This window comes from Cygnus olor, chromosome 5 (assembly GCF_009769625.2).
Source record: "Cygnus olor isolate bCygOlo1 chromosome 5, bCygOlo1.pri.v2, whole genome shotgun sequence".
In the NCBI taxonomy this organism is placed as follows: Eukaryota; Metazoa; Chordata; class Aves; order Anseriformes; family Anatidae; genus Cygnus; species Cygnus olor.
This window is the reverse complement of record NC_049173.1, coordinates 64,217,656-64,245,570: the sequence shown is the minus strand read 5'-3', so window position 1 is coordinate 64,245,570 and position 27,915 is coordinate 64,217,656. Positions and strand designations below refer to the sequence as shown.

Below are 27,915 nucleotides of genomic sequence, written 5' to 3'. Positions count from 1 at the left end.
TTTCTGTTTTCAAGGGAACAAAAGAAACTGAAGGTGAAGAGGAGTCTGGTTTAATTCCGCCTGCTGAAGTATTTGCTCCTAAAAGTTTGGTGTTGGTGTCCAGACTAGATTATCCAGAAATTTTCAGGGTAAAGAACTTACCATTGCTATTTATAATCTCTGTCAGCAGACAAATCTGGTTTTAATGAATAGCAGTCACAGGACTCTGATTTAAAGCATCTCAGGACTGATTGGGGAATTTAACAGCAAAAGTAGAGCTTAGATTGAACTAGATAAAATTCAATGTTTATGACAGTAAATAGCCCCTATAGGTTAAAGCAGTGCTTTTTTTTTTTTTTTTTTTTTTTTTTTTTTTTTTTTAACACTCCAAGTCCGTGTAAATCTATGTAGAAGACAAAATAGAGATTTTTCTGGGCTCAGATTACTATATGTTGAGGGAAATTATTAAGACAAAAATTAACTTGCTTAGGTAAAAATAACAAGTTAATGATAATCGATTAAATATATAGTGATAAGTTAATAGTGGAATCCAAATTTTCTTTCATTTATAAGATAAACATGTCAGAGCTCCTTCCAGATAAAATTAAGATTCATAACGGAGATTTAGGATCTTGGATCGCTTTCAGCTGATGAGATATGGCTGATGGGAGAAATTAAGAGTTTAAATTTTTATTAAGCTAATATATATTAACAGAAAGAAATATACTTCAGTTTACAGATCAAGGGAGGAAAATCATTCAACAGTAAGTTGTCATTGAACATGAAGAATGATTGTACCAACTCAGACTAACAATCCACATAACCCAGTATTTTGTCTGCTAGCATCGGTTAGCAAATACAGTGCCAAACGTGTAAAAAAAATGGCGGGCTGTAGAAATAATTACACAGAATACTTTCCTAGTCCGGTGTGAATTATAGTTTAATGACATCCTGAACCAGAGGTGTCAATTGTATGGGTTTTCATATAATTTGTCCAATATCTTAACTCTCGATTTTACAACATCCCATGGCAAGGAGTTTCTCAGCTTAACTGTGTGTTGTATGAAAAGTTACTGTTGGAATTATGTCTAAGAAGAGAATTCCTGAGATATTTACTGAATTATCAAAATTGTAGCAGTTAAAAGGCACCAAAAGGATGTTGTGGGACAGAGTTATTTCCTTTTATTCAAAGGCTTTTTGGAACATAATGTTAAATTATCTTACATTAAATTAAAAATGATAAAGCTGTATCGTGATTTCTCAATCAAAACTGAATCCATGCAAAACAAATACAGAAATGCTGAAATGTTAATATGCTGTTCATTCTAAAAACATGTTATTATTGAAATAATAAAATAAAGAATACAAATTAAACAATGTACAGAATTGTTGATTCTTGATGTTAGTTTTACAGTGAACATCAAAAGCTCATTCGTTCATCAGTGTTTTACTCTGGAAACCAGTCAGGTTTAGGTCCAGAGAGTTCAAAGTGCAGACGAAACTATAATGATTTTATCATTTTTAAAAGTAATCAGTAGTAAAGCACTTTTTATATAATTGAACAAACTCAAATAATTAAATATTGAATTTCTTTTACAAAAGAGGATATCTGCACCTGCCAACACATACATCACTTTTAAGTAGCCAAGTTAATTTTTTTAATGAGTGATTGCTTTTAATAGCAACTTACTTTGTATTAGATTGGAATGTACTTCACTACGTTATCCATTAAGACACTTTTTAAAAAATTATATACATATATCTTTAAGTAATTTGATGTGTGCCCTTCCTGTATAGCAGGCTAACATATTTTGTGTGTCTTTCTAGGCATGCCTGGGACTGATCTATACTGTGTATGTGGACAGCCTGAATGTGTCACTGGAGACTCTCATTGCAAATCTCTGTTCATGCCTTGTCCCTGCTTCTGGAGGGTCTCAGGTAAATGAAAAAAAAAAAGGGGGTGTGGAGGTGTGGGATATTTTTCCAGTTAATTTAATTTATGAAGAAAACAAAAAATAAATTCTTTAAATATTTTTGTTGAAAAAAGATCATAGTTCAGCTGAGTGCTTTCCCTGTGGCCTGTGAGTACTTTCCCTGTGGCCTGTCTTCTAAAGACAGCAAAAATTCCATTCCAGGATAAGGTCAAAGGGTTAATTTTGTCACTGAGTTGGCTTTTTACAAGGCACAGTAACAAATCAAGCAGTTTGTGTAAGTTTAGTTTTTAATAATAATGTGTGTTCAGGAGTATTTGTGCTTGCTACGGATTTTTTAAGTTTTTTTTTCCTTTGCCATTTTTGACATGTCCTTTCCTTTAGTTCATCTACCTGTGTCTTTTCCGTGTTGCAGTTCAGGATTCCAATGGACTTTCCTTTGGCAAATGCTAAAAAAAAAAAATAAAAAATTACTTGGACATGTTTTTTTTTCAGAATTAATTAAATATTCCTGGTAACCCATGCATTCAAAAATAAGAAAAAAGTTTGTCAGTAAATACACTTCTTTCTGCATTTCACATTGGCTTTCTGCAAGCAAAAAGTCAGGTTTGTTTGTTGATTTACTTTAAATAACATTCCTATATATTTTTAGGTTTCCGTCAAGCCAGTTGGGTCTTACTTGCTTGGTCTTCACATTATGCTGTAGCGTTAGTAGGAAATTGTAATCCTTATCATGAAACGTACCTGGAAATCAAGAATGCAACTGACAATATTTGAGGATAGATTTCATACGCATTTTCTCACACTTTATACCCAACCAGTGTATTATCGGTCTTCTTGAAATCCTACAAATCACAAATTCTTCTTTTTTTTTTTTTTTTACCCATAGCCCTGTTTACTTTGGTATTTCTCTTAGCTCTAAAAGAGGCAAAATCTCCTCTTAGCTTAATCAAGATCTACCTGATTGCTCTCCAGGCAACCATGTCTCTGTCGTTTTGCATCCCAAGCCTTTCAGTTGTGAAGGGGAGTAATTAGATTGTATCTTGTCAGGAGCCCCCATTTCCAATGGTATTTGAACCTCAAATTACAGGTTCTGGTGGTCCACTTAAATTTCTAGCTCTTCCTTCTATCCTGTTCTCCCCTAGCCCCATCCATAAACAGGGCTTTCAACAGTGTCTTTTTCCGCTGCTAGAAGAGGGAGAAAAATGCATGCTCCTCTGGCTATTCTGCCTTCTGCTTTCTTTCTTCAAATGAAATAGTATTTCATTTGGAACTTTAATTTCTTAGTTTCAAAGTTTCATTTTAACCAGAAAATTAGTTTTTCTGTTTTCTTTCTTAAGCTTTGTGCTTACAGTGATAAATCTGAATTATGTATCTTAGAACAGGAACACTCTTTTGATGTCTATCTCCAGAAGACCTTGAGGACCTCCAAGATTGTTTGTATGTCCAGTGCTGAAATGATCAACTGCGAAGCTTTTAGGTTGGACATTAGGAGAAATTTCTTTACTGAAAGGGTTGCACAGCATTGGAATAGGCTACCAAGGAAAGTGGTTGTGTCAACAAACTTGGAGGTCTTCAAGAAATGCATAGATTTAGCCTGTCTAATTCAATGGACATGCAAGGATGGCACTATCAGGCCATTCAAAGAGACATACAATTGTCCTCAAATGATATTTCAGATCTACATTGGTCAGTTCAGTTATTGGTACTGATTTTAAGATTCTGTATACAGAATTTTTGCAGGATGAATCACTTATCTGTATGACAACAGTATATTTATTCTGTATAAATTAAATTTATACTCAATTAAAAAAAATTCTTTCTACAGAAATTGTTTTCTTTGGGAGCTGGAGACCGACAACTGATACAGACTCCTCTACATGATAGTCTTCCTGTTACAGGCACCAGTGTGGCTCTTCTCTTTCAGCAACTGGGTATGTCTAGGTCTGACTTGAAAAAAAAATAAACTACAGAGTGAATTATTTTCTGTTCTCATTCAGCTCAAATCATGTGCCAAGAAAGCTACATGGTAAATATTAATTTTTTTTTGGAATGAAAGAATGACTAATAGCGCTTTTATCCCCCTAATCAGACATTCTTATAAACTTTTTGTACTTCCTGCCTGTGGTAAAATATCTGCAATGTTATCTGCTGTCTGCAAATGTTCTGTGAGCAGGCTTTTCGGTTACAATGACATTCATGGAAAAAGATTCTCCACCCCTTGGTTATCGTACAAACTGGACAAAACCAAGCAGGTTAATAAACTATTGTAACTGGAAAAGCTCATATAAAAGATAGTATATAGTGATATTGGTAACTACGTGGAATTCGTATTATTCTGTTATCATCTATCTTTCCATATCTTTTATGAAGAAGATGTAACACAATCCTCAGCAAATGCTTACTTCTTTATTACAGGAACAACATCACGTAACTATGACCTGGGTAGCTCAACACTAATCTCATGCCTCTCGTTAGATTTTAACAACCTGTGTTAGTCTTCTTTTCCTGGGCTTCTGAAGTGACTTGGAAGCACAAACTTGTAGGAGCAATGGATTAAGGGCAAAATCAATAGTCTTTTCTTTGAATCTGTGAGCCTCATGGTTAGTCTTAAGTAATTAAGTGGCCTCAGAATATATGTTGTTGTCCATTCTTCTCATAAATGGAAAACAAGGACACATGCTAACTGTTTTACCAGTTTACCAGTTAGAATAGTGAAGAGAAGTAAGAAAAGTCTGAGAACTTGAAAAAGCATCCCGAGGGGGGGAGAGAGAGAGATAGTTCTCTTTCATATATTCTACAGAAAGAGAAACAATGTGCTTAAGGATACAGTTTGCAATAAAACCTGGCGTGAAATTTGACTGGAAAGATAGCTGAAATAAGAATCATTAAATAATTAAATATTTTTTTGCAGAAATAACATACTGAGGTAATATCCAAGCCAATAACATTCTCTTATTAAGGCAAAATAATTTCCTTTCTGCTATCTGGAGAGGATTTTTTTTTTTTCAGGCTTATGATCATTCTGTCTCAGAACACGATGAGGACTAGGAGTTAAAGCAGATGAATTGTATAGCAAATTTTGTTGCTAGACTCATGTTGAGGAGATTGCCTTCCTTCTAGGAAATAAAACAGTGAAAATCTTTTCCCAGTCTCATTCATAGAACTACTATTTTTAAAGATAAAGTCTAGTATATATTGTTTGAAAAAGGGTTGGTAAGCTCTTACTACTTTCCCCAGTCAGTCATAATAGAGAGTTTAGTATACAGTAAGCAATTGTAAACAGATCCTTTGTAATGGGAACCAAATTTAATGTAGATACTTAAAATACTCCAATGTAGCCAGATCATCTTTCTTCTTCGTTAAGAGACTGCTTTCAAATCTTAAACCTTACTTAGGCATGAAAGAGACTGGGGGAATATGGCCCAAATTCTCAGCCAGTATGCATTTTCGTAAGCCACAGAAAATACATCTAAGTGATTGGATTTTGAAAACTAGCTGCACTCTGGTCACCACATGAAAGAGAAAAACAGAAGTGTTTATTTTTTGAAGCCATGTTCTTGAATGCTTCAAAAATATTGGAGAAATGTTAGTTTTGTGTAATAACTCTTGCTGAGCATCCACGGAGAAATTATTCTTGTCAACGCAGTAGTAACTTGTGTTTCCTACTCCAGCTAGTTGTAAGACCTAGTCATTTGGCAGTAGAAAATCCAGGCAACAGAAAATTTCAGATCACAGAACCATTAAAACTTATGTTACAGGAAGCGGTATCAGATCAAATAAGTACAATGTAATCTACTACTGGTAAGGTTTAATTGTATCCTTCCTAAAAGAATATTATTCCAAATGTAATATTATTTTGTTGATAGTGGTTTAAATTAAAAAATGCAGCTAATGTATTATAGATGCTACTTATCCTGACCACAGTCAGGTTTTACGTGGGTTATTATGTCATTAATATTACTCAGAGCATACTACAGGCCATGGTTCAAACATGAAAAGGCCCAACAACATTTTCTCTTTTGTGAAAATGTAAAGTATGGCATGAGGCACCATAAGTATTGTATGGTATGTCATGTGGTATGGTATGCTTATTCTGTAAGTATGGTATGAGGTACCTAAGTTAAGGCAGTTTATTTGGGGCAATTCTAGTGAAGGTTACTGTAAATTCACAGTTCTGAAAATGTCAAAGAAAGCAAGACTTTTAGCCAGTGTTTAGATTAGCTAACATGTGACAATTGTCCGTTGTGTGGCAAACTTGGGTTGTGTTTTATGTCGCAGGATTGATCTGAGACCAACAACAAAGGCAATCTGAAAAGTCATTGTATGCATCAGATTTATAGAGAGAAGCTGTGTGAAGGGAGAGTGGGAATGTAAATATGGAAGAGGAAATCAAGAGGACCATCTCTTCCTCTTGCATTCTTAGTAAGCTCGTGTGCAGAGTGAGCTTTATAAATTCCACTCATGTATAAAACTGAATAACAACACTTCCATATGAGAATTGAAAATCACTTTCAGACACATGGGATTTAAGTCAATTTTATTAATCACATTTTATTAATGAATAAATGTCGACAGATGTCATGTAACTTTCTGAAGATACTATAGAAGAGTATTAGAGTGTTTGGAGTGTGACCAGGACTCCTAGACTGTTGTGCTAACTATCAGTAATTCTTTAGCTTTATTTTTTGAAATTGTGTAATTCCTTATTAAATCACTTACACTTTCTAGTGTCTGCACATCTGACTTACTCTTTGTCTACCATCTCTTCTTTTCCCATTGTCCATTAGCATACTTGCTTTGAACAGTCTGATTTCTATATTTTTACCGCTTTCTTTTCTTACCCTAAGTTGCACTAAATTTTGGAGGTCCAGTCTTTCTTTCTTTATGGTGGCTTGTAAGGAGTACGGGAGTCAGTAAGCATGTATGTACCCGGTACCCCTTCCAAGTATGCTGCACATACTGGATATGAAAGAAGGATATAAAAATTAGCAGGAGATGGAGAGAAAGGGAGAAATTGCAAGAAAACTTGCTCATTACTCACAATTCTGGGTAGTGACACTTCATTTGGCCTGAAGAAGAGAAAGATAGAGGAAAGTATGTGATTATAAAACTTGGCACATCATCACACAGAGAATCTACAGGCTTACATCCTGTTTCTCTGAGGAGATCATACAAGTTCCTAGGAGGAAGAAAAAACATATTATTCCAGAATTATCCCAGTACCCCATCTTTTCTGTTGAGGCATCATTTTTTCATTTACAACACTTTCAGATCTTTTAGGAGAAACCTATCTGATGGTCTTGTGTAGCTCCTCTTCCTGTCTCTCTCCTATTCTGTGGTGTGATGGAGGACAATCTTTTTTAAAATTCTGTAGAGTGGGAACATTAGTTCCCAGCTGATGTCCCTTTCAAAGTTTTTTGAGTCTGAGTATCTGAGAATATAGCACAATAGTAGATTCACCTTGTGTCTTGTAAGGACAGAAATTAAAAAATGTTTGCATTTACTTAGTGTATGCCACTTTACAGAATAGCCCTAGTTCCTTTCACATGTAGGTGGTGTATCTCTTTGAAAGGATTGTTATGTTTCTCTAGAAGCCAAGGTTTGTTAATGTGAAATTTCTGTTTGGATTTACTGGAAAAGAGTTATATCTGTATGCAAAGGTTGTGGAATAAAACAAGCAAACAAACAAGCTAAATGCATGTTTGTCTCTACTGACCTGGGCAAAAGCATTTGACTTCTGTTGTCCAGCAGAGTGTTGGACAGTAGTTTAATGACAGCTGTGATTCCATCAAGTGCCTGCGTTCAGGACACAAATATTGACTATGCTGTTTGTCAAGTAACGATATGTTCAGTTATTTCTTTTCTGGTACAAGTCATTTAATTCTATTTAAATTATTAATAGAAAAATGAGGAGTAGTTAGAAAAATATTTGTGAACTGATTAAATCACCTTTTTAAAAATAGCTCTTTCTTTGAGAAAGATGGGCAGCAAGACAAAATTTACCACTATGAATAGATACAAAAGTAATTTCAACATTTATTTTGAGAAATATTGTGCAATAGTAGTCTCATCATGCTTTTTCTGCTTGGCAGGATAGCGTGTCAGAGGATGACCCTCCCTATATTACCAAGCTTGCAGCATATCTGGAAATTTTATTTTTACTTAGCATTAAGCTACAAGTGGGAAAAACATCCCTAAATGTTTTAAGCTTCATAATAAGGAACATCAGTCTTTGACATTTTAAATCATAAATGATTCTTTTTTATTGAAAAAATTAATAATAATAATATATGGGAATAATGTGACAAAAGCCAGGCCTGGATCACTACACCTAAAAATTATTTCATCAACGAGGATTAGCTGGAAAAACAATGATCATAATATTGCATTTCAAAATGGTTCATATTATCTAGAAGTCGTTAAAATACTTCACTATTTCTCATTGTCTATTAATGAGATGGTAGATGTCTGTTAAACCTTTAAAACGCTCTTGCACTTTTCTGGCTTAAAAGAGGTTTTTGTTATGCTTCTCTTTTTGTCCCTCTTACTATATTAAAAATACATTCATGTGTTTCTGCTTCAAATTCATTTCCTTTCTCCAAACTCAAGCCCCACTTGCCTTCTCCATCCTGGTGGCGGTGTGGTTATTCAGCACAACCTTTGTCAATCATTTGTATCCGAGACATATGCGTACAGCTACTCAATGGGCAGTTTTTCCTAAAGAACCAAAGACAGAAAGTTAAATAAGGGACCTGAACAATATGCAGCCAAACAAGAAGCTCAGGTTTCATCAGCACTTTTAATTTTGGCATGTTTCAAGGACTGGTAGCATGAATCACTCCTAAACTGATCAGAACAATTGGGAAAAATTATGTTCTTTAAGAATTAATGTTTCCAAACATTACTTTCCAAACTCTTAGTCAAAGACAAAAGAGTTTTCCTTCCTTTGCTTCTTGTTCAGTCTCTTTTCTGGACTGTCTTCCTATCCCCACATTTCCTTTGTTCTGTTTAATGGACCTCAGACCTTTCTTATCACCATGGACTTGTCTGGCTGTCTGGGCTTGCTGCGTGGCACCTGTCTCGCCTTCTCTTATGGAGCAGTCTGCCATTGCTGGTCCCTGGCAGCTAGTGGTTCTTCAGTTTCCACTGTTTACCTTCTAAAAGTCTTGAGAAAGTTGATATTTTAATACTGGTTCTTAATGATAGGGTTTGATCCCTTTGCTACTAACACTGGAAGTCCTACAAGAGATGTAGTCGTGCACCCCTTCTTGCCCGGTACAGTTTGATCCCGAGGAAGAGATTTTTCTTGATCTTAGAACATGCATGCAAGTCAGATTGTCAGTATGCTGCAATAAAGCTGGCTTCAACTGTTAACAAACTTCCCAACATTTTTATTTATTTATTTATTTTTTGTTTCCCAATGCACTACCTCGAAGTCATGATGTGAGCTACTGGAACCTAATAGTTTATGTATCACAAAGATAAACATTACAAAGTTCAGCAACTGTTGATCTATGGAGCATACAGAGAAGTGATCTGGTGGAGCTCATCTATAATGTTGCGTTTCAGTTTTAAGTAAAAAAAAAAAAAAAAAAAAAGAATCACCGTGCTGAGTCTTCCCTTTTAACCCACTGTCGTTGGTGATAGTGATAGACAGTTAAAGATTTTCCTCTAATAGATTGGGACTTACCACTTAGAGAGCTATGATAAAATTTTCAGCATACTAATTTCACATTTTTGGGTTCATATCAAGGGAATCCAATGTACAACAGAACTTTCAAGCAGTGAAGAGAGGTTAATGATGACTGATATATAGTAATGCCCTTCTGATGTTTTTTTTTTTTAGAATGATAGAATGTGGGAAAATCATCAGACTAGAAAAAATGAGCTCCAGTGTGTGACAATCTGCAGGGCATATAATAATAACAGAATTTGGCTCATGGTTGATGCTTTCATTCCTAATAGAATAATCAGCTTTGATGGACTATATATTTAGTTGATTTCCTCTTATATATATATTTTTAAATGCATTACTGACCTCAGGAGACTTTGATATTTGTTACATATCCTTGCTCAAATTAGAGGTTGGTTGCTTAGTTTCTAGCAAGTTCATTTCTGGTTGTGTAGAGGTTACCTGAAAAAATAGATGATTGCTTCTTGGAATAGGCAAGGAGTTGATGTACTACAATAGTAAGAACAAAGGAGAGTTTACCTTAAGGGTAAAGTGCATACTGCTAGGTTAGGCTACTTACACCTAAGAGACATGGTGTTGGTTGTATCTAAATAGAGGAAAGGGATTAAAAAAATGTGAAAGGAGAAAAAGGGTACAACTCCTTATGCTACAGAAAATGGTGAGCACCAAGGACAAACTAATATAAAAGGGTCATAAATCAATTAAAGATGGAAATTAAAAATGATTTCTAACGTAAGAGGACAAAAAATTCTGAAAACACCTTCTGTTGTGAGTGGCAATGACAAGCAGGATCGCAGTATCACTACATTTAAGATGAAGCTTGATCAGTTTAGAAATGTCTGATGTAGTTGTGGCAGTAAAGGGCTAGACTCTTTCACTGCTTGTAGACCCTTTAACTCCATGTTTCTAAATCCAGGATATATTAAAATACTCAGAATTTTTGCTTTTGACTACATTTGTTCACACTTCAAGGAATGCGTTCTGTAATGTAAAAGTTTTCATTATTTTAATTCTGGTTTAAGAGAGATACAATGTTCAGCCTCTCCTGTGCCTCTCCTGTAGAGTACCTTATGTCAACAGAAGACTATATTGAATTACAGAGTAAATGGGAGAAGACATTCAAATAGTATGCATATTTGTATTGCTGAGAAACATTATGAAGGGGATGCAGAGCCTGCATGTTAGCTGGCTTCAACTGTTGATTAAGAAAACCCCTGTGTCTTCAAATAGAGCAGGATTTTTTTATATTAATAATTTATTTTGTTCAGAATTAATGTAGGGCCAGCTAAACAATAAGATATTTAATCTGCCCAATGTTGTATGAAGTGACCAAATGGAGCATTTTCAGTACAGTAATATTTATAATTGTGAGATGCACTAAGATCAGAACCTCAATGTTCTTGCATCACTTCTCTGCATCCCATGTTTGTGATGAGCCATCAGTGATACAAGCCAGAACTTTTGTGATTTTATCAGGTTGATTACAAACTTCTTACCCAACTCATTTAATTTCTTTTCTTTCCATGAGATGTATGTAATGTAAGATGGGAACATATATTCCCTTTGTTGAGATTCAACAGCGTGTATGATCAATAAAACAGTCCCAAATTAATTTAAAGTATATAATCAAGAAACATCTAACCAGTCTTTGATCTCAATAAATTGTGTACTCTCCAGCCTCTGTGACCTGGCACCACCTGTTGCATGAATGGATGCTACTGGCTTTGTTGTAGTTGCAGTTTAAATCACAATGGCCAGTGAGCTGTGATTAGCTCTATAACCCAGCGAAAGAGAATTTGCCTTTCAAGCTTTCCAAGTAGATTTCTGTCATCTGTCAGAGAACAAATAGATTACTGAGGGATTTGGACATGGCATCTTTACTGCTAATGGGCACTTACTGCTGCAACAGCAGAACAAAAAGACAGCATTTTTTTGAAGCTGCTGGAAATAAAAGGATATTGTGAGAGTGAGTTTTGGGCAGGGACTCTTCTGCACTCCGAAGTCACATCTGTTTTCTGTGAGCAGCCTCAGGTTGTGTTTTGTTGCTGCGGTTGAGGCGGTGTAATAGCTAAGTGCGGCCATGAGAACAGATCCATCTTTCTGAGTGGGAACTAGCTCACCTTGGACTCTTGCGAGCTTTAATGCGGGTTCAAAGAATGCTTGTGGGTGGGATAAAACCATCCCTTTCAATGACAGCCACTAGAGCAGCCTTCAGTAGATGCTGCTCACGTTTTTACATTTGGCATGTGTGGACACACTGAGGGAGAGCTGTGTTGTCCACCAGCGTGGCACTGGTGCCACAATGCCAGCCAGCAGGGGAGAGGGCTCCGAAATGTATTGGGTGGCAGGGACTGACGTTTCCTGTAGTGTTTGCTGTTTAGCAGAACCACAAATCACATGGAATAAGATGCACACTTACGTTTTATGCAGTCCAGTCTTGTATTACTAATGGATTTTTAGTGACATGAAAAATGCGGTAGTTCATGTTAAGCAAAGTATAAACCTCGCAAAAGAAAGTTAGCTAGCATAAGTAAATACTACTGTTAAAGAAACCCCAAACTGTATATTTAAGTGCCTGTATTTAATAAGCTGTTTTTACAAAGCTTTTCCAATATGAAAAATAGTACAATTATATATTACTTTTTGTTCTATAACAATGAAGTGATATTTTTAATTGTTAAGTGGAAATGTCCTTTGAGATATATGAGAAGAGAGTAACTAACATTTTTTCTACTGAGAGTAGAACTTTAGAAGATGCCTCTTGGAAAAGTGAAAACAGATAAATGTTTCCCAGAGATGAGAAAAATGTAAATTCCAAAAAGCAAATGTCTAATAAATAAACAAGTAGTCATACAGGTAAAAGAAGCTTATTTTTGCTTATAGAAAAAAACAAAACAGATCGTACTCAGAACAGATTACTTGTCTTTCTATTTTTACTGATATGAATGCAGAAATAGTTTTTTTTCATTATTCCGTAGCAAATTTTATAGCACTTAAAATTGTAAGATATTTAAATTTCAAAAATTTAGTGTTAATACTTGTACTAAAGAGGAGAGAAAAAAGCAATTCTAGAGGAATTTCATTCCATATATTTCTTCTTGTAAGATCATGCTTAAACTTTTGCTAATATAGTGGTTTTTTTTAATAAGTACATGGTATTTTTAAATCTGAAATACGTAGATATTAGTATTATATATATATTTATATATATATATATGTTTATATATATATATTTATATAATACTGATTCAGTAAGACTGTTCTGAAGCTATTTAAGTTCTTAACCCCACTGAGTATCACTCTGATTGATAACACTGATAGCTCTGCATGCCTTCATACCTGCATTCTTTTCTGTTATACTGGCAAGGTTACAGGCTCAATTTCTTTTTCAACATATTGTTTTTAAATTTAGTTATATTTTTGACATCGTATAGAAATAAAACCTAATTGGTGATAAGTCTTTTTTACTTATTCATTTACACATCAGTTACTTCCTCATTCCTTCGTTCATTCATTTACTCAACATCACCACCACATTAGGTCTTTCGATTGCCAGATAACCAGCTGTTACTGCAAAATGGAAACAAAGGCGAAATTATATCTAAGTCAAGTCATTAGTCAGTGATTATAATGTAAGAAAAACAAAAGTTACATTCATTTGTATAGTATGAAAATTTGACTTTTCACAAGTCTTACTGAATTTAATGAATTTTTAATATGAACTACGATTAAAGAAAGCAGTGGTTGATTATTTTAACTTCTGACAGTTGCCATCAGGAAAATAGTTAACTACAGGAATATATTTTCATCCAGTATAGTTTAATTAAAACGGAAATATAAACCGAGCTTTTCATGCTCTACTGTGAAAATACTTTATAAAAAAGAAAATGTTTGCCATACTTATCAAACATTAAGGCGTTGGTGTGTTAAAGGATTGTGGTTCTTTCCTCAGTGGTATGTGTCATGGCACGTAAGCTGTTTAATTTCATACGTTTCTGTTGAGGAAGAACATAGCAAGATGAGCAAACGTTTTTCTTTCTGCTGCTTCTTACTCTCCGTGGTGGATGTATTGTTACCCAATTCTAAAATCCTTCAAATTGTTTAGCAGTACATACTTCTTTATATCTAGCTATCATGAAGCCCTATGCTGTAACACAAAACCGTCTGGTCTGTCTGATACCCTCTTCTTGAGGACCCAGGCTGGTCTGTGTTTGCTTCTTTTCCCCACCCCACACAGAGAATTTTGCAACATAGCTCCTGATACCTGCAGGTTTCTTTCAAATAGATCAGTGTGCATCCCACACCATTATTCTTTTCGCTGTTGTTTTGGCAAGGGGAGTTGCACATGCTATCAAGTTTCCTTTATTCTGCTAGAACGTATGGAGCAGGCATGTCATGCACCAGAATACAGTCTAGTCAACTATCCTAAACTATCCTAGTGCGTGCATAGATTTATAGCACATATGATGAATACACTTAAGACTAACTAAAAATAACATTCATCCTTTGTTTACTGCTGAAGAATTGCTAGCTATTTAGTAGTAGTTTGTGCTGAGGTATCAGTATCTCGGGAGGTCGGAAAATCTCAGAGGATTTCACAAAGATTTTTTTTTTTGATTTCTAAACATTTTGCAGAAAATCCAAATACTTAAGAAACCAAAGAGACTTTATTCACTTTTCCTTGTTATAGTGTTCTGCAGTTTTCTTTTTCTTAACAAGACTACCTGTGGTTTTATGCTTCACGAGTATCAACCAACAGAGTCTGAAGATGGCTTTAAGAGAACATCCTGATCAGCCACCTGTGGTCTTGCTGTCTTTGCATTTCTTTGATTCCATTAATGTAAGGCTGCAGTAGTTTTGTCCCTTGAGAAAGACTTTGTAGTCCTTAGACAGGAAACAGATATGTCTGCAGTTTCTTATGTATCCTTGACCATTTTTCCTGTGTACAGTTCAGGAACGACAATACTCTTCTCTTTCTTAGATATTTTCTTTCTAAGGATCTTCATGGTATTGCTCCCTCTCTGCTTTGTTTGTCAAAAGACATTTTTTGTTTTAAATGAATCCAGTCAAATTATGGGTATCCATTTGCTCCCAATGGAGTAAACAGATACCTCCCCTCTATTTAGGGGATTCAGACAGCATTTTAGTTCATTAATATGTGTCTGTTATCCTAGTCCAGTCAAAATTCTTTTACAAAATTCTTTCAATGTGTTTTGGTTCATTGAGTCTGGGCCTGTGAGAGTAGTAAAGAAATTCTGTACACTGATGTTAGGTTCATACAGGATTACTGTGTACTTCTACTTGCATCTTTCTCAGGGCTAGATATGTATGGGATAAATGTCAAAACCAAATGGCTTCCTGTTTTAGGTATCTTACTAGATTAGTAAGCAAGCAAAAGATGAGACATGAAAGTGAATTAAATCATATTTCAGCAAAACAGACTATTACTCAAATGATAATGTATCCATATATGAACAGCCAGTGAAAGAAAAAAAAAAGTTCTAATTTGCTAGTTAACAGCTTCATATTAGAGAAATATTCTTTGCTACCTTACCTGTAGGTGAAAGAAACCTTAAATAATATCTTTCCCTTAACAGCTCTAAGTTTAATTTTATATGCAAACCTGCTTTGACTGACATTCTGTTGGCATTTATTCTTTACAGGAATTGGTTTTGGTATGTGTTCAGTAAAAAGAAAAATAATAAAATACAAACCCAGCACCTATCAAATTTGTCTGTATGAGACAGACAATCAGGCATACAATCAGTTGCAAACCTTCATTGGTAATATGGGTTACATTTGTACAATTCAAAATGATTTGTCATGTAAATTTGGCATTTACCTCGCTGCCAAGTGAATACTTTCAATATATGCTTCAAGCATTATTGGTCTGTTTTACCTTCCATTGTCTGTTCTGCTTTATTGAGAAAAAACTCAACACTGCCATAAATCTTGAGCTTATCTTAGTCTTAGTCTTGTTTTGGATGTGTATAGCTTTAAAACTATGCATATGAAATGGTTTTGCACTTCTGTCTTTCAGAGATGAAGACCTTGTTCTCTAAATAGTTTGTGTTTGACGGCTCAAGAAATCCAGGGGGCTTTTGTTCCTCTTTTAAGCAGGTCTGCAGAGGGTCTTAATGAAATTGGTAATAACAAAGTGTTATGCAAATGACAGACATGCAAATGACAGACATGGCTATGTGTCTTCCTAGGTAGATCATATACTGTGTTTGAGCCCTGTTTTCTCATGCTTGCATAACTGAGTTCAGATGACAACCATTTGCTTATATCAGTGTAGACAGAACACAATATTGTTAGACTTGGAGGGCGCAATAGTGATAGGAATATTTATGCGTCAGCTGAAAGGGCCTTTTTTGTTATACCCATTTTCCATCTCTTCGATACAACGTTGAATAATCAGTTGGCCTTTTTGGTATTTATACCATAATCTTTCTGTATGGTCCTCCTGTGCCTTCCCTTTTCCCACCCTCCATGAAGACTGGTTTGCAGAGAAGTCTTTGTCTTGATCTGCTTTCTATAAAGAACATGCAACATTTGTGGTTTGGATACTAAATTACCTTCGGTTCCGTTCCAAAATCCAAACTTTCTTTCTAAAAATGTGTTTTGATTTTGGTACTGCATGTCACACCCACTGTTTGCTTCTGTGTGCTTAGAAATGAGTAAGAAAACTTTATTTGTGAAGTGTTCCATTCTTTGAGGGAGTTTTAGCTGAAGGCTCTGTGCTTTTGAAACTGCTTCTCTTCCTCCTTAGTCTGACAAAGTCCAAATAAATTAATCTCTTGGGGCACTTGTCTGACACACATTTTCCATGTTACCCAGCCAGACAGCAGGATAAATTAACCCTCACAAAACTCTGTGCTGGCACAGCTAGATTGTTCCCCATTTGTGAGCAAGTCTGTCTGTCATTTAATCATGTAGTATGGAGTGCAGTCCTACTCTACGAGAACTGCATAATTTACTAAATGTAAATTGATCCTGAACTGAATGACATAACACTTTTTTAAAAACTGCTTGTAGTTGATTGTAGATAAGGTCTAATTTTTTGATTGGGTGAACAAATGCATTTTGGCAAGGATTACCTATATGAGTATTGAGTACAACTGCTGCCACTTATTTATTAGCTAAGCATGTAATTCATTCATTAGCAGTGCTTTGCAGTTACTTCTAAAAATAAAAATTAAAAGAGTTTTGTGTTTTTTCTTTATTTTGTTTCCCAGTTACCTTTAGAGAGTGATGCTGCCTGGCACAGAACTTGTGCTGTGCAATCTCCACTGTCCTTTCAGAGAGGCTTTTCAGTCTTTGTAGACCCATTTCCTGGATTAGTCTGGCTAAATTATGGATTATTTTGTCTATTAAGCTTTTTCTTGTGTCCAGTAATTCAAGAGTGGCATATTGGCATAATAATGTATTCAACTAGTTGAGTTGAATATAAAATCCAAATCTTGTGTTTATAACCCTTTAAAAAAGTTTGAAGATGTTAGTGACAATATTTTGATTTCATGCAATACAGAAGACAGTTAATAATTTGTCAAGTACACTTTTTTTAAAATCATACTTAAATAAATACTTAAATTCTACAACAACAGGAAGCAGCAGAATGATACATCTGTTGATGTAGGATGTCAGATAATTTAGAACAAATTACAGATTCTTTAAATACTTGAAAACAGTGAAGGTCAGGAAGCCTGTATTCAAAAATTTCCAGCATATGTATAATATTTTACAGGATGTATGTCTGTCCGTAACTGCAAAAGAGTAATCTGTAAAAACCAACTTGTTTGTTGTTTTTCGTGTTGTCTATTTATGCCCTGACAAATTAGCATCGGATGTAGTGTGGAGTCTGAAGACCAGTGTGCAGTTCAAGGTTACAAACAGGCACGATTCTGTCTTGTAGCGTGAGGAAACTGGACTCAGGCTGTTATTCTGGACTGTTTGTTTTTCAGTAAATAACATTCTGGGCTTGAAATAATACCTTGTTGGCTTGGCCGGATAATTTAATCAATTATTTAAATGGTTTAAAACAGGAGAGTAATGAAAAGTCTTTCTATGTGTAATTTGATTCTGTCAGATGTAAATTTCTTTCACAATCATATCACTTCTATTCTTGCAAAAAATGTTTGAAAAAGAAAGTATGTGTGGAGCAATAATTTTGCATCAAGTTAGTTAGTGACTATCACCTTGAAAATAAGAAAATACTAGGTTAGATGTCTATCCTGAACACTTAATTTATTTATTTTTATATTCTTCTGTGTTGCGTACAGAGTATTTAAAAAAAAAAAAAAAAAAAAAAAAAGGCTGTTGGTATAAGAGCACCTCTCTGGGCTCCCTGGGCTGTTCAAGTTAGTCAGTAGAAGTGGTTAGCCTGGGTTTCACTATCCCAAGTGCGACTCCAAACAGAGTAGCCAGCTGTCAAGAAGTTGGTTGGTATTGGTGCTGAGTTTCTCAAGAGAAGAGTACTTCTATTATGCAAAAACAAAACAGAAAAGATTTTAGAACGTCTCCTTTGGTGTAAGTTCCATGTTCTTTAGGCTGTGATTCTTTCATTCAGGAAAGGAAAGGGGAAAAGCCAACAACGTTCTCCCTTAAATCTAGCTTTTGTGAACTATAACTGAAGAAATAACCATGGCTATTCCTTGTTGTTTATTTGCATTGTATTGTTATTTCTTAGAAGACATTTATTGATTTATATATGGATAGTACAAATCAAATACTCTCACCGTCGTATATTCATTTGTATTGGAGGTACCTTTCTGAAATGAAAATAATTTTGTTTTCAAAGGTAAGCACACAAGATTCCTAAGTCTCTAAAAGTCAAATTTCCGGTCTCTTTTGTCTGCTTCTGCTAAAATGCGGTCAGTTTTAGAGAGGTGACTTTCTGCTTTTCATGCTTTCGGGATGCCAAAAATGGCTGAGAGAATTTAGAAATACCTTTGAGATGGAGACTGAAACTGTTGAAATCCCAGGCTCAGGCTGAACTTGAGAATGCCTTCAAGTTCTGCCAGTTATATTAGGTAACCGGTGCACGTTGCTCCCGCGCTGCTTGCTCGCATCCGGCCTTTGTCAAGCTGCACAGACAGGGTGCACCGGTGTCTGTGCCCTGTGTGCTGCCCTCCTGTCCTCCCCGGCTGGGTCATCGGGGAGGGAGTTCAGCCAAGGATTGGTTGCGTGGCAGCAATATACACATTTCACAGCTGCTTTTAACCATTTATTCCAAGGACTGCAGACATTCGATAAGGTCCGCCAAACTGGAGAGAAAATGCTTCCTATCCCTTCCCATGTGTTGGGCAGTGAGCACTCCTTACTGCTGCCAGCCCGTCTCCTTGCTTTGGTGACAGCTTTCATTTGTCCCTTTTCAAATTCACAGTTGGATCTTCCCCAGTGTCCTGTCTTTTTCCTGCTACTCCTTACAGAACCTGCTGGTATATGATAGAGATGCTTTCAATTTTGGTTACTGTCACAAGTTCTGTAGATAAAACGGTGCGTCTGTCTAACTCAGCAAAGCTGGGGCTACAGCTGCTGCGTTTGCATCACAGCAAACATTTCAAATTCGTCTTCCGTGGCCAGTGAGAAAGTACTTAACAGTTGAGAGGGCAACTAATGGAATGTAATAAAAACTGTATTTGCAGTAAATACTCTTATGCGTGGCGTCAAGTTCATACAGGGGAGGCAACAGCTAAAAATAGTCATCTTAAATGTCAGATCATACTGGGGTTGATTAAGCTACAATGCGAAATGCCTTTGTGAAGTGCAAACTACATCTTTATCTACAGCTGCTAATATACAACAAAACCAGACTAATTTCCCTAGTGAAGTTATGAAAGCCTCATATACAGTCCTCGCTGCTTAATAGTTTTTGTTTTTTTTTAAATGGTTGCTTGCTTGCTTTTTTTTCTTCCTTTTTTACTCTACTAAGTGTTGTCTTTTGAGTATTGTCACTTTGTCCTTCAAGAAAACCAGGGGAGGAAGGAAGGACTGTAGTTGAATTCGGGTGACAAACCTGATGTTGCTGTATCTTTTTTGTTCGTTTATTTTATGGAAATTAAGACCTTATTTTTCAGGTTACCGAGATCATACTCTATTAAGTAGAAAAGTTGAATAACTGAACCTCAGCGCTGAGTTTTGATGTCTTCTGATATAGTATATATGAACTTGGTTCTTAAAATAAACCATTTCAAAAAATCAGTAAGAAATAAAAAAAATTATATGTACTAGATGTCCAGAATTTTCTGTAAATTGAAGACACTTGCCAAAACCCATTTCTTACAGTGGTAAAAATAAAAATCTAGCAGATACACAGGTTTATGTTATAAAAGAGCATGAAGATTATCTGTATTAGATATACAATAGCATGTCATTTTATTAGTCTCTAGGAGACCTGTGATCTCATGCTATACTGCCAATGTGTTCTCAGTTTTGTTTTTAATAGGACAAGAAATAAATTTAACCATAACACTTTGAATTTAATCATAATATTTTGTTCTGGCACTAGAAAGAAGGCTATATGTGTACCTTTTTAAAAAGACCAATTTTCAGATGCCAAGAAGTTCTTGCAGGTGTCCTTGTACATAAACAAATAATCCTGATTTCCGCTTCATTTATGCATTTTGTTAGTAAAATATATATATATATATATATATATATATATATAATTTTAAGTGTTCAATTGTTATGTACCATTTAGAACCATGTATTGTTTTGATATCTGATGAGGAATCCTACATTTAGAAGAGATCTCAAGTGAATGATGTTGATCCTGGATAATTTTTATGACTTTTAAAAGTATTAGAATTAAGATATTTCTTCTAGACTCTTGAATCATTATAATCCACAATGAGAGAATGTCACATTGCAAGAAAAAAGGTTGATTTTCCAGTTGAATGCTTTCACTACATGAATGTTTTTTTTTTCTGTAAAATACACAGTTGTGTAGTCAATAATATCCAGAAAATGTTTTATAACTGTCATGTTCAGTGTTTTTATAACTCCCAGCCTAGGTTGCGATTTTAAGATGTACAGAGTGGAAAACCACCTCTTGCAATAATCTTTTAGTTATGGATATTTGAATTGTAAGAGGCTTTTTGAGATAATTACCAAAGTTGTATGCTTATATTCACCAAAAGTGAATATTTATGTTGTACAGGCAACAGTTTCTAACGTGGAGTACAAATCTATACATGCTTGCATACAAGAAAGGACCCTGTTTCAAGTTAGCTTCTAACCATTTGCTGGGGAGTGGTGTTTGATTCACATAAGCAGACTTGATTTTTCTTGAACCCTGTCATTACATCATGTATTGCAAAGCATTGTGATTTATACTAGCACAGTATTATTTATGCTGCTAAAGGCAATAGTAAGTATTTGCAACAGTAACTTGCTAAGATTTTCCATGACTCCCATCCTCAAGTCCTCTCAAATCTCTGCCTTGATTTCATGAGGTGGCTGTTAAGATTCCTGGAGAACAGAGTTCGAAATAACAAGCTTTTATGTTATTGACTTTTTCCTCCTAAGACCTGAGTCTTTTTCTCAAGAATCCTCTCTGAATCCTTGTCCTTTATAGGAAGCAAAATTTTAACGTCACAGAGGAAAAAAATAGTCAAAACATGAAATAAAAATTACTAAAGCAAAATGAAGTGTTAATTATAATATGATTGTGGTGGCTCTTAATAGTCACACTTCATATTGGGAAGATTGTTTTAAGATAAGCAGTAGTTTTGTTAAGGTAATACAGGCTATTTTACTGATAGCAAAAGCTATATCCTCAGGGAACCATCATAAATTCCAGAATATTTCAGGAAATTTCATAAATTTTGGCATATCTCAGACGTGTCTGTTTCTCAGGATGGAACTTTTGTTTTAAAGGAAGTATATTTTTGGTTTTCCCTGTAAGCATAGGGAAATAGGGATCTCCTAGAAAAGTTATATTGTGTTTTTTTAAACAAACAAACAAAAACATCATCTGATTCACCTGTCTTACTCTAAATCTAGTGGGGCTTGTTTAAGCAGTCAGCTCTTCTTTAACATATCCTTCGAAATGACATGCACACTCTTACTGCCCTTTTTTAACCTTGTGACTCCTACAGTGCTCTTCACAGATAAAGCATGAGTGTGTTTACTAGGAAATCTGTCTCTTTCTTGGTTTTGAGCTCTGCAGTATGATTTCTTTTCATGGATTTTATATCAAGGTTTAGAAGTTAAGCATGGATCAGTGACCACAGCTGAGTTCTAGATACAGAGGAGGCTATGCAGAAGATGCACATAGTGCTGTTTGAAGTCATTATTAAGTGTTGCTGAGATGATGAAGTTCTTGAAAGTGATGTTGAAAGGGAGTTACAATATATTGTAAATGTAGAAGTATATGAAATATATTCATATAGTGTTTTAGCAATCTGAGAAATAGAAAGGAAGCTACGCTAATTAGAGGAAAGGTAGAAAAACTTGGTCGTTGGTGATTTATGCATTTACACATGGTTTTTTGAAAATTCCTCCAGAAAATGGTTACATTTTAATGTAGTTTTGTGTCTTGTTTTGGCAAGTTGTTATATTTTCTTTTTCTTTGCTTTGCTTTTTTTTTTTTTTTTAAAGGAATCCAAAATGTACTCAGCTTATTCTGTGCCGTGCTTACAGAAAATAAGGTTCTCTTTCACTCTGCAAGTTTTCAGAGGCTTAGTGACGCCTGTAGGGCTCTGGAGTCTTTGATGTTTCCCCTCAAATATAGGTGAGTTGAGCTGTGAATCTCTGAACTCTTTGACTCGTTTTATATTTATAACTCACATTTCATTCTCTTTAACAAAAGTTGTGCTATGTTTATTCAAATAAGCTGAGTTTTTTTCACAATCAAATCTAAAAGTCCTAAGCTGTACACCATATCAGTGAAAATCTGATTGTGTTAAGACAGTGGAAACAACGAAAGGAGAAACATCCTACCTATAAATACAATAGAACCCTACTTACAGCATCAGTCAGATGGTAAGACTTGATAGTGATAATTGATGAGTAAATGCCTGGAAAAGGAAGCATTTGGACAAGACCTAATAGCAGTGTGCCAATAAGTAAGAGGAGGTACGTGCCAGGAGAATGAGGGACTGTGGTCATAAACTGAAATAGCAGAGGGATAGGTTTCTGACTGGATGCAGGGAAAACATGTTTTATTATGAGGATAACTAAGCACTGGAACAGAGTGGAAGACTGTGGAAACTCTGTCCCTGTAGGTTTTCAGGACCCAACTGGACAAAGCCCAGGACAACTTGGTCTTTATTCAGTCTTGACCCTGCTTTGAGCAGAAGATTGGACTAAATGATCTCCTGAGGCCCTTTATAACCTGAAAGATTCTTTGATTCTAAGATAACATCTGTATTAACTTGTAACACAGTTTTAAGTCATTGACAAATGTCCACCAGAGAATGAATTTAAATCAACAAGTTGATCCTCTCTAAAAAGTCATAACTGAGTCCAGCTTTTTGAAATGGAAAACTTAATGTCAAATTATTTGGATTTCAAGCAAAAAGACATGTAATTCTTACTCATCTGTTTTAAAAGAAGCGTGTATTTTAGTAGCGTCTTCTATTTGTTTAAAATATTTCCTGGGTGGACATACTTTCATTATAGAGTAAGAAAGAAAAAAATGGAAAGTAGTTTTGGAATATGTTTGCTTATATGATGGAATAGTAATGAATGTAAATTTTTAATCATAATTATCAGTTAGGAGTTGAAAATGCATTGATTGAGATCCAGATTTTAATGTTGCTCTGATGAAAAGACTTATTTTTTTCAAATTGACAACTTTAATCAAGTAAACAGTATCTGAAATAGTTCTTCTTATAACATGTAGCTGCTACTTCAGTATCAAAGTGAACGATTTCACCTTGAGATTTCTTATTAATAATATTTTATGAAAGGATGAATTGTAGCTTTCTCTCCAAAAACTAGCAATGTTTTGAAAAATGAAAGTATTATCCGCAACCTTAATGTCCCTAATTACCTGAAAGTTGTGGATGAATATCTGTATAACACAAACATTACAAATATAAATTGATTTTTATTTTGCAAAATACATTTTATATAAGAAATTGTAGACACTATAATAGTTTCTGAGTTTACATCACAGATATTCCTTTAACAGGTACTTTATAAAGAGGTATTTCATCTTTTGTCTTAAAAAAAAGAAAAAGTTGTTTATAGTAAATTTAATTTGCAGCAGGAAGATTGAAAAAAATATAAGCTGTGCTATGCAAAGAAATAGTCAGAAACTTTTATTTTATTTTTATTTTATTTTATTTTATTTATTCTTTTCACAGTTATCCCTATATTCCAATTCTTCCTGCACAGCTATTGGAAGTTCTCAGCTCACCAACGCCTTTCATAATTGGTGTACATTCTGTCTTTCGTAATGACATTCATGAACTTGTAAGTATGTCTACCTAGAATATTCATAGTCACAGAGTTATCTAGGATGTTTAGTTACAGAGATTTTCCATACTTCAGAGATGTTCGTATGAACCATTCATATACTTTTAAAATATTACTGTAGAAGGCTTGATAAGACCGAGGAGGAAAAAAGGAAAATCATTAATTCTTCTATAAATATTTTGAGTCTATAAAGTAGAAGAAGGAAATTATTTGATTCCAGTGCAGGATGGGAAGGAATGGATCTATTTCCAGCTTTGTCATGTCAGCCATAAATATGAACAAATAATTTGGTATTTTCAAATATATTCCCAATTATGTTATTTTATTCATACTTTTAAATACATATTTCAGAACCTGAACCAGGGTTACAGAGGTTCCTAGAAACATGTAATTTTACTTAAAGAGTTGTCATCATTGTGTCTTTTTGAAAACAGAGTATTCAATATCCCAAATCACTGAACACAGAAACATCAAGAAGGAGTTGGGTTTCCATTCATTTTTCACAGCTATGTTCAGTAATTTGAAGTATTTAGAGCATTTCCTTTCACAAAAGCATTCTATATGTTAAAGTTAGTACTGTTTTACTTTGTTTATGTTAATTTATGTGCAGATCATGAAATTTCAACTGTTGTGTTTTTAAACTATGCTCACAGGATAATGCTCACAGCACAACCACTAATATTTTTGTCCCTTACAGTTAGATGTAATCATTGCAGACCTGGATGGAGGCACAATTAAAATTCCTGAATGTATTCATCTCTCTCAGCTCCCAGAGCCACTGCTACATCAGACTCAGATGGCACTTTCTCTAGTATGTTTTGATAGAAAACCATTTTCTATTCTCTCACCTCTTTTAAAAGCAAGAAAAGAGAATTTTGGTATTCAGTTGCTTTCAAACACACTGGAAATGTGAGATTTAAAACTATGATACATGCCAACACTCCTTTCAGAATAATTTATGATCTGAAGTTAGAGTTAACATCATCAGTAATTTAACTTACTACTAAAATAAGGTTTTTCCCTATTTAAGAGGAAGGTAGTGATTTTCCTAATAGTACATTTGAAATTCTTAAAGTTTATTTCTCTAATGCCTCTTTATTAATATCTGAGAGTGATTGATAAGGAATTACCCAAGAAAGCTGTTGAGTTTTCTGTCTAGGAAAAAAATTTTTTTTTACTCTGTTAATTAGATTCATTGACTGTAATAGGAGTTTTTGATAACTAGCTTACATGTAGAAACATGAATTTGAGAAATTAACCCCACCTTTATTTCCATTAAGTCTTTATAATTTATCTCAATCAATTATTTGAAGTATTTACTATCAGTAAATATTATTTTGAGAAAGCAGAAAAAGTAAATTGTTCTTGCCTCAGCAAAATGAGGGGAAAAAATTATTTTAAAAATTCTCCAGGTTTTGCATCCTGATTTGGAAACAGCAGATTATGCATTCCCTCCCCCACGAACAGCTTTATCGCACACAAAAATGCTGGTAAGATTTCTATGTTATGTCTGACTTTCTTAAACAAAAAACCCTTGAAATTTTAGACTAAATTTCTTTTAAGAATTTTGACTTTGTGTTTTCTCTTCCATATCCTTTACAGTATTATTGGTAGAGCAAAGAGTTGGCATAGGACTTTGCATTCTGCTCTGTAGCAGCGTTCTGATATCTAATAATGATAGGTATTTTATATTATATGTTTGAACATATTGGGAAATGAATTCCATGGTTTTTTTAATACTGCTTTTGGCTTTGATGAACTTCAACCTAAATGAAATGATACACAGTTGTCTATAGTTAATTTTTTTTTTTTTTTAACTAAAATCTAGTTAACTTGGATTAAAAATAATTGCAAAGCCATGACAACTTAATAACTTGGTAAACCTGCTTGCTTTAGCCTGCAAGAGTGTGTAGAATTGAACTGGAGTTGGTAGTCTAAACTAAAATCCAAAAGCAAATTCAATTTAAGAACATATTTTGGTTTTATTGTGTAAGTGTATTTCAAAACCTGTGAAGTTCTACGTGGTACAAGATACATATATATATATATAAATAGTTCTTATTTGTTGCTTTAAGATTGTGGTTTCATTGATGAAGACAGGAAATGTAATCCAAATTTCACTTAGACTAGTTTCAGAATTCAGCTAAGATCTCATTTTGGACAGTGAAGTTATAAATTAATGTCATTTTATATGAAAATATGAATTTTGTTAAATCTGAAAGAAATAACTATGTTTTCAAGATGTCAAAAAAGTCAGGGAATGTGTTAAAATCCTAGAGAGGAACTTGAACCCAAACAAACCTAGAATGTCTCTCAGTAAAGTGAGTCCTTACAAAAATAACATAAAAATAGAATAACAATGATCAGACAACACATCTAGAAAAATATTCACAAAGGACAGCTTTATGGAATCTTACAGATCCCTATGTTTAGTTCTTTTAAAAAGTTATTGCAAGCTTTAACTTACTTAATTTAGATTAACTTGTTGATTTAGATCATCAGCTGTTTACCCAATCTGATAATCTAATATTCTTTGCTGCTTGCAATTTTTCAAGTTGAAATTTGTTGAAAAATTTGTTCGAGATGCCATAAAACCTGAGGTTTTAAAACAAATTCTAGGACCTCACGTTTTAGACATGGCCATGGTCTGGTTAGATACTTGAGGTAAAATGAAAATAATGTGGGTGACAGAGTATTTGAACAATGTTTTTAGGTGTATTTGAGCTGAAGATGTCCCTGTCCCAAGTCTGCCCTCATCTGTTCATATCGTTTCTACTAAACCCTCAATGCTTATTTAAGCATTCCCCTGCTCATTTAAGTCAAAGTTAACCAGGACTTTAAAGATCTACTATTTAAAACATTTTAAACTAACCCTGGCTTGTTTTGGCTGCACTAGATTGGCACGTGAAGATTTGAGTTCGAAGAGTCATAAAAAAGTAGCTGAGCAAACTCAGAGCAGTCCCCACAGCTGGCTGCGCAGCATGATGCCTGCCACACTCTGAGCCAGGCTCCCAGCACCACTGCCAGCTTAGACTCCTGCGGCTCCCTGCCCCCCTGCCTGCTCCAGTGGCACTGCCTTTGTAGTGCTGCAGAGCTGCCCTATTTGAAGGAATAAATCCAGGCAAAGATACCCCTTTTTCTGTCATTAGCATCAGTTTGCACTCAGGTTAGTTCCTTCTTGGGTTTTTCCACGTGACCACTCAGCTACTCTTGATTACCCTGACACTAATGTGCAGGTGTGAAAAAGGAGCAACAGGAGCGACAGGGTGGATATGTAATAATCATTACCATCTGCATTGCCATCCAGAGACAGGTCAGTGAAACTGTAGCCTTGCTTGCATCAGATAGTTTTGTATGCATGCACATATCTCCACTTCACATGCTGCACTGCTTGGCAAATTTGTAGGCATTTATCAGATAGCTTTATACAAAGTGTAGAAAAAATTAGGAAATGAAAATGTTTTTGACAGCATGTTCAATTACATCTTGCAGGATAAAGAAGTGCGAGCAATCTTCCTTAGGCTATTTGCACAACTTTTCCAAGGATACCGGTCATGCCTTCAGCTGATCAGAATTCATGCTGAACCAGTCATTCATTTCCACAAGGTAAAAGAGAAAGTTGTTTTTATTTAGTTAGCATTTGTTTGTGTTGTTTTATCCCCAGGTGCTTGCCTTTTAAACAAGTGTTTAAAAAAACTCAGGTTTTTTTTTTTTACAGTTGCTGTTGACATGCCAAAATTTATCAACTTACAAGGATATAATTTTGACATAGCATTATATCAGTGCATTTTAGTGGGAGTAATTGTTGAGAGTGATAAAGATGAAGCAAAGTTAACATTAAAATTTAATATAAAGAAACATTTGATGGATCATCAAGGAATT

The 27,915-nt window shown here is 34.7% G+C and overlaps 1 protein-coding gene across 1 annotated transcript in view; it reads left to right on the top strand.

Annotated features, from left to right (window-relative positions):
• The window catches only part of SBF2 (SET binding factor 2), a 257,710-nt gene that overhangs the window by 120,642 nt on the left and 109,153 nt on the right, over positions 1 to 27,915 (top strand). Inside the window, 8 exon segments of the mRNA XM_040559185.1 lie at positions 15 to 128; positions 1,807 to 1,917; positions 3,739 to 3,844; positions 22,210 to 22,342; positions 23,922 to 24,030; positions 24,731 to 24,844; positions 25,446 to 25,523; positions 27,526 to 27,639. Of these exon segments, the coding sequence (XP_040415119.1) occupies positions 15 to 128; positions 1,807 to 1,917; positions 3,739 to 3,844; positions 22,210 to 22,342; positions 23,922 to 24,030; positions 24,731 to 24,844; positions 25,446 to 25,523; positions 27,526 to 27,639 (879 nt within the window).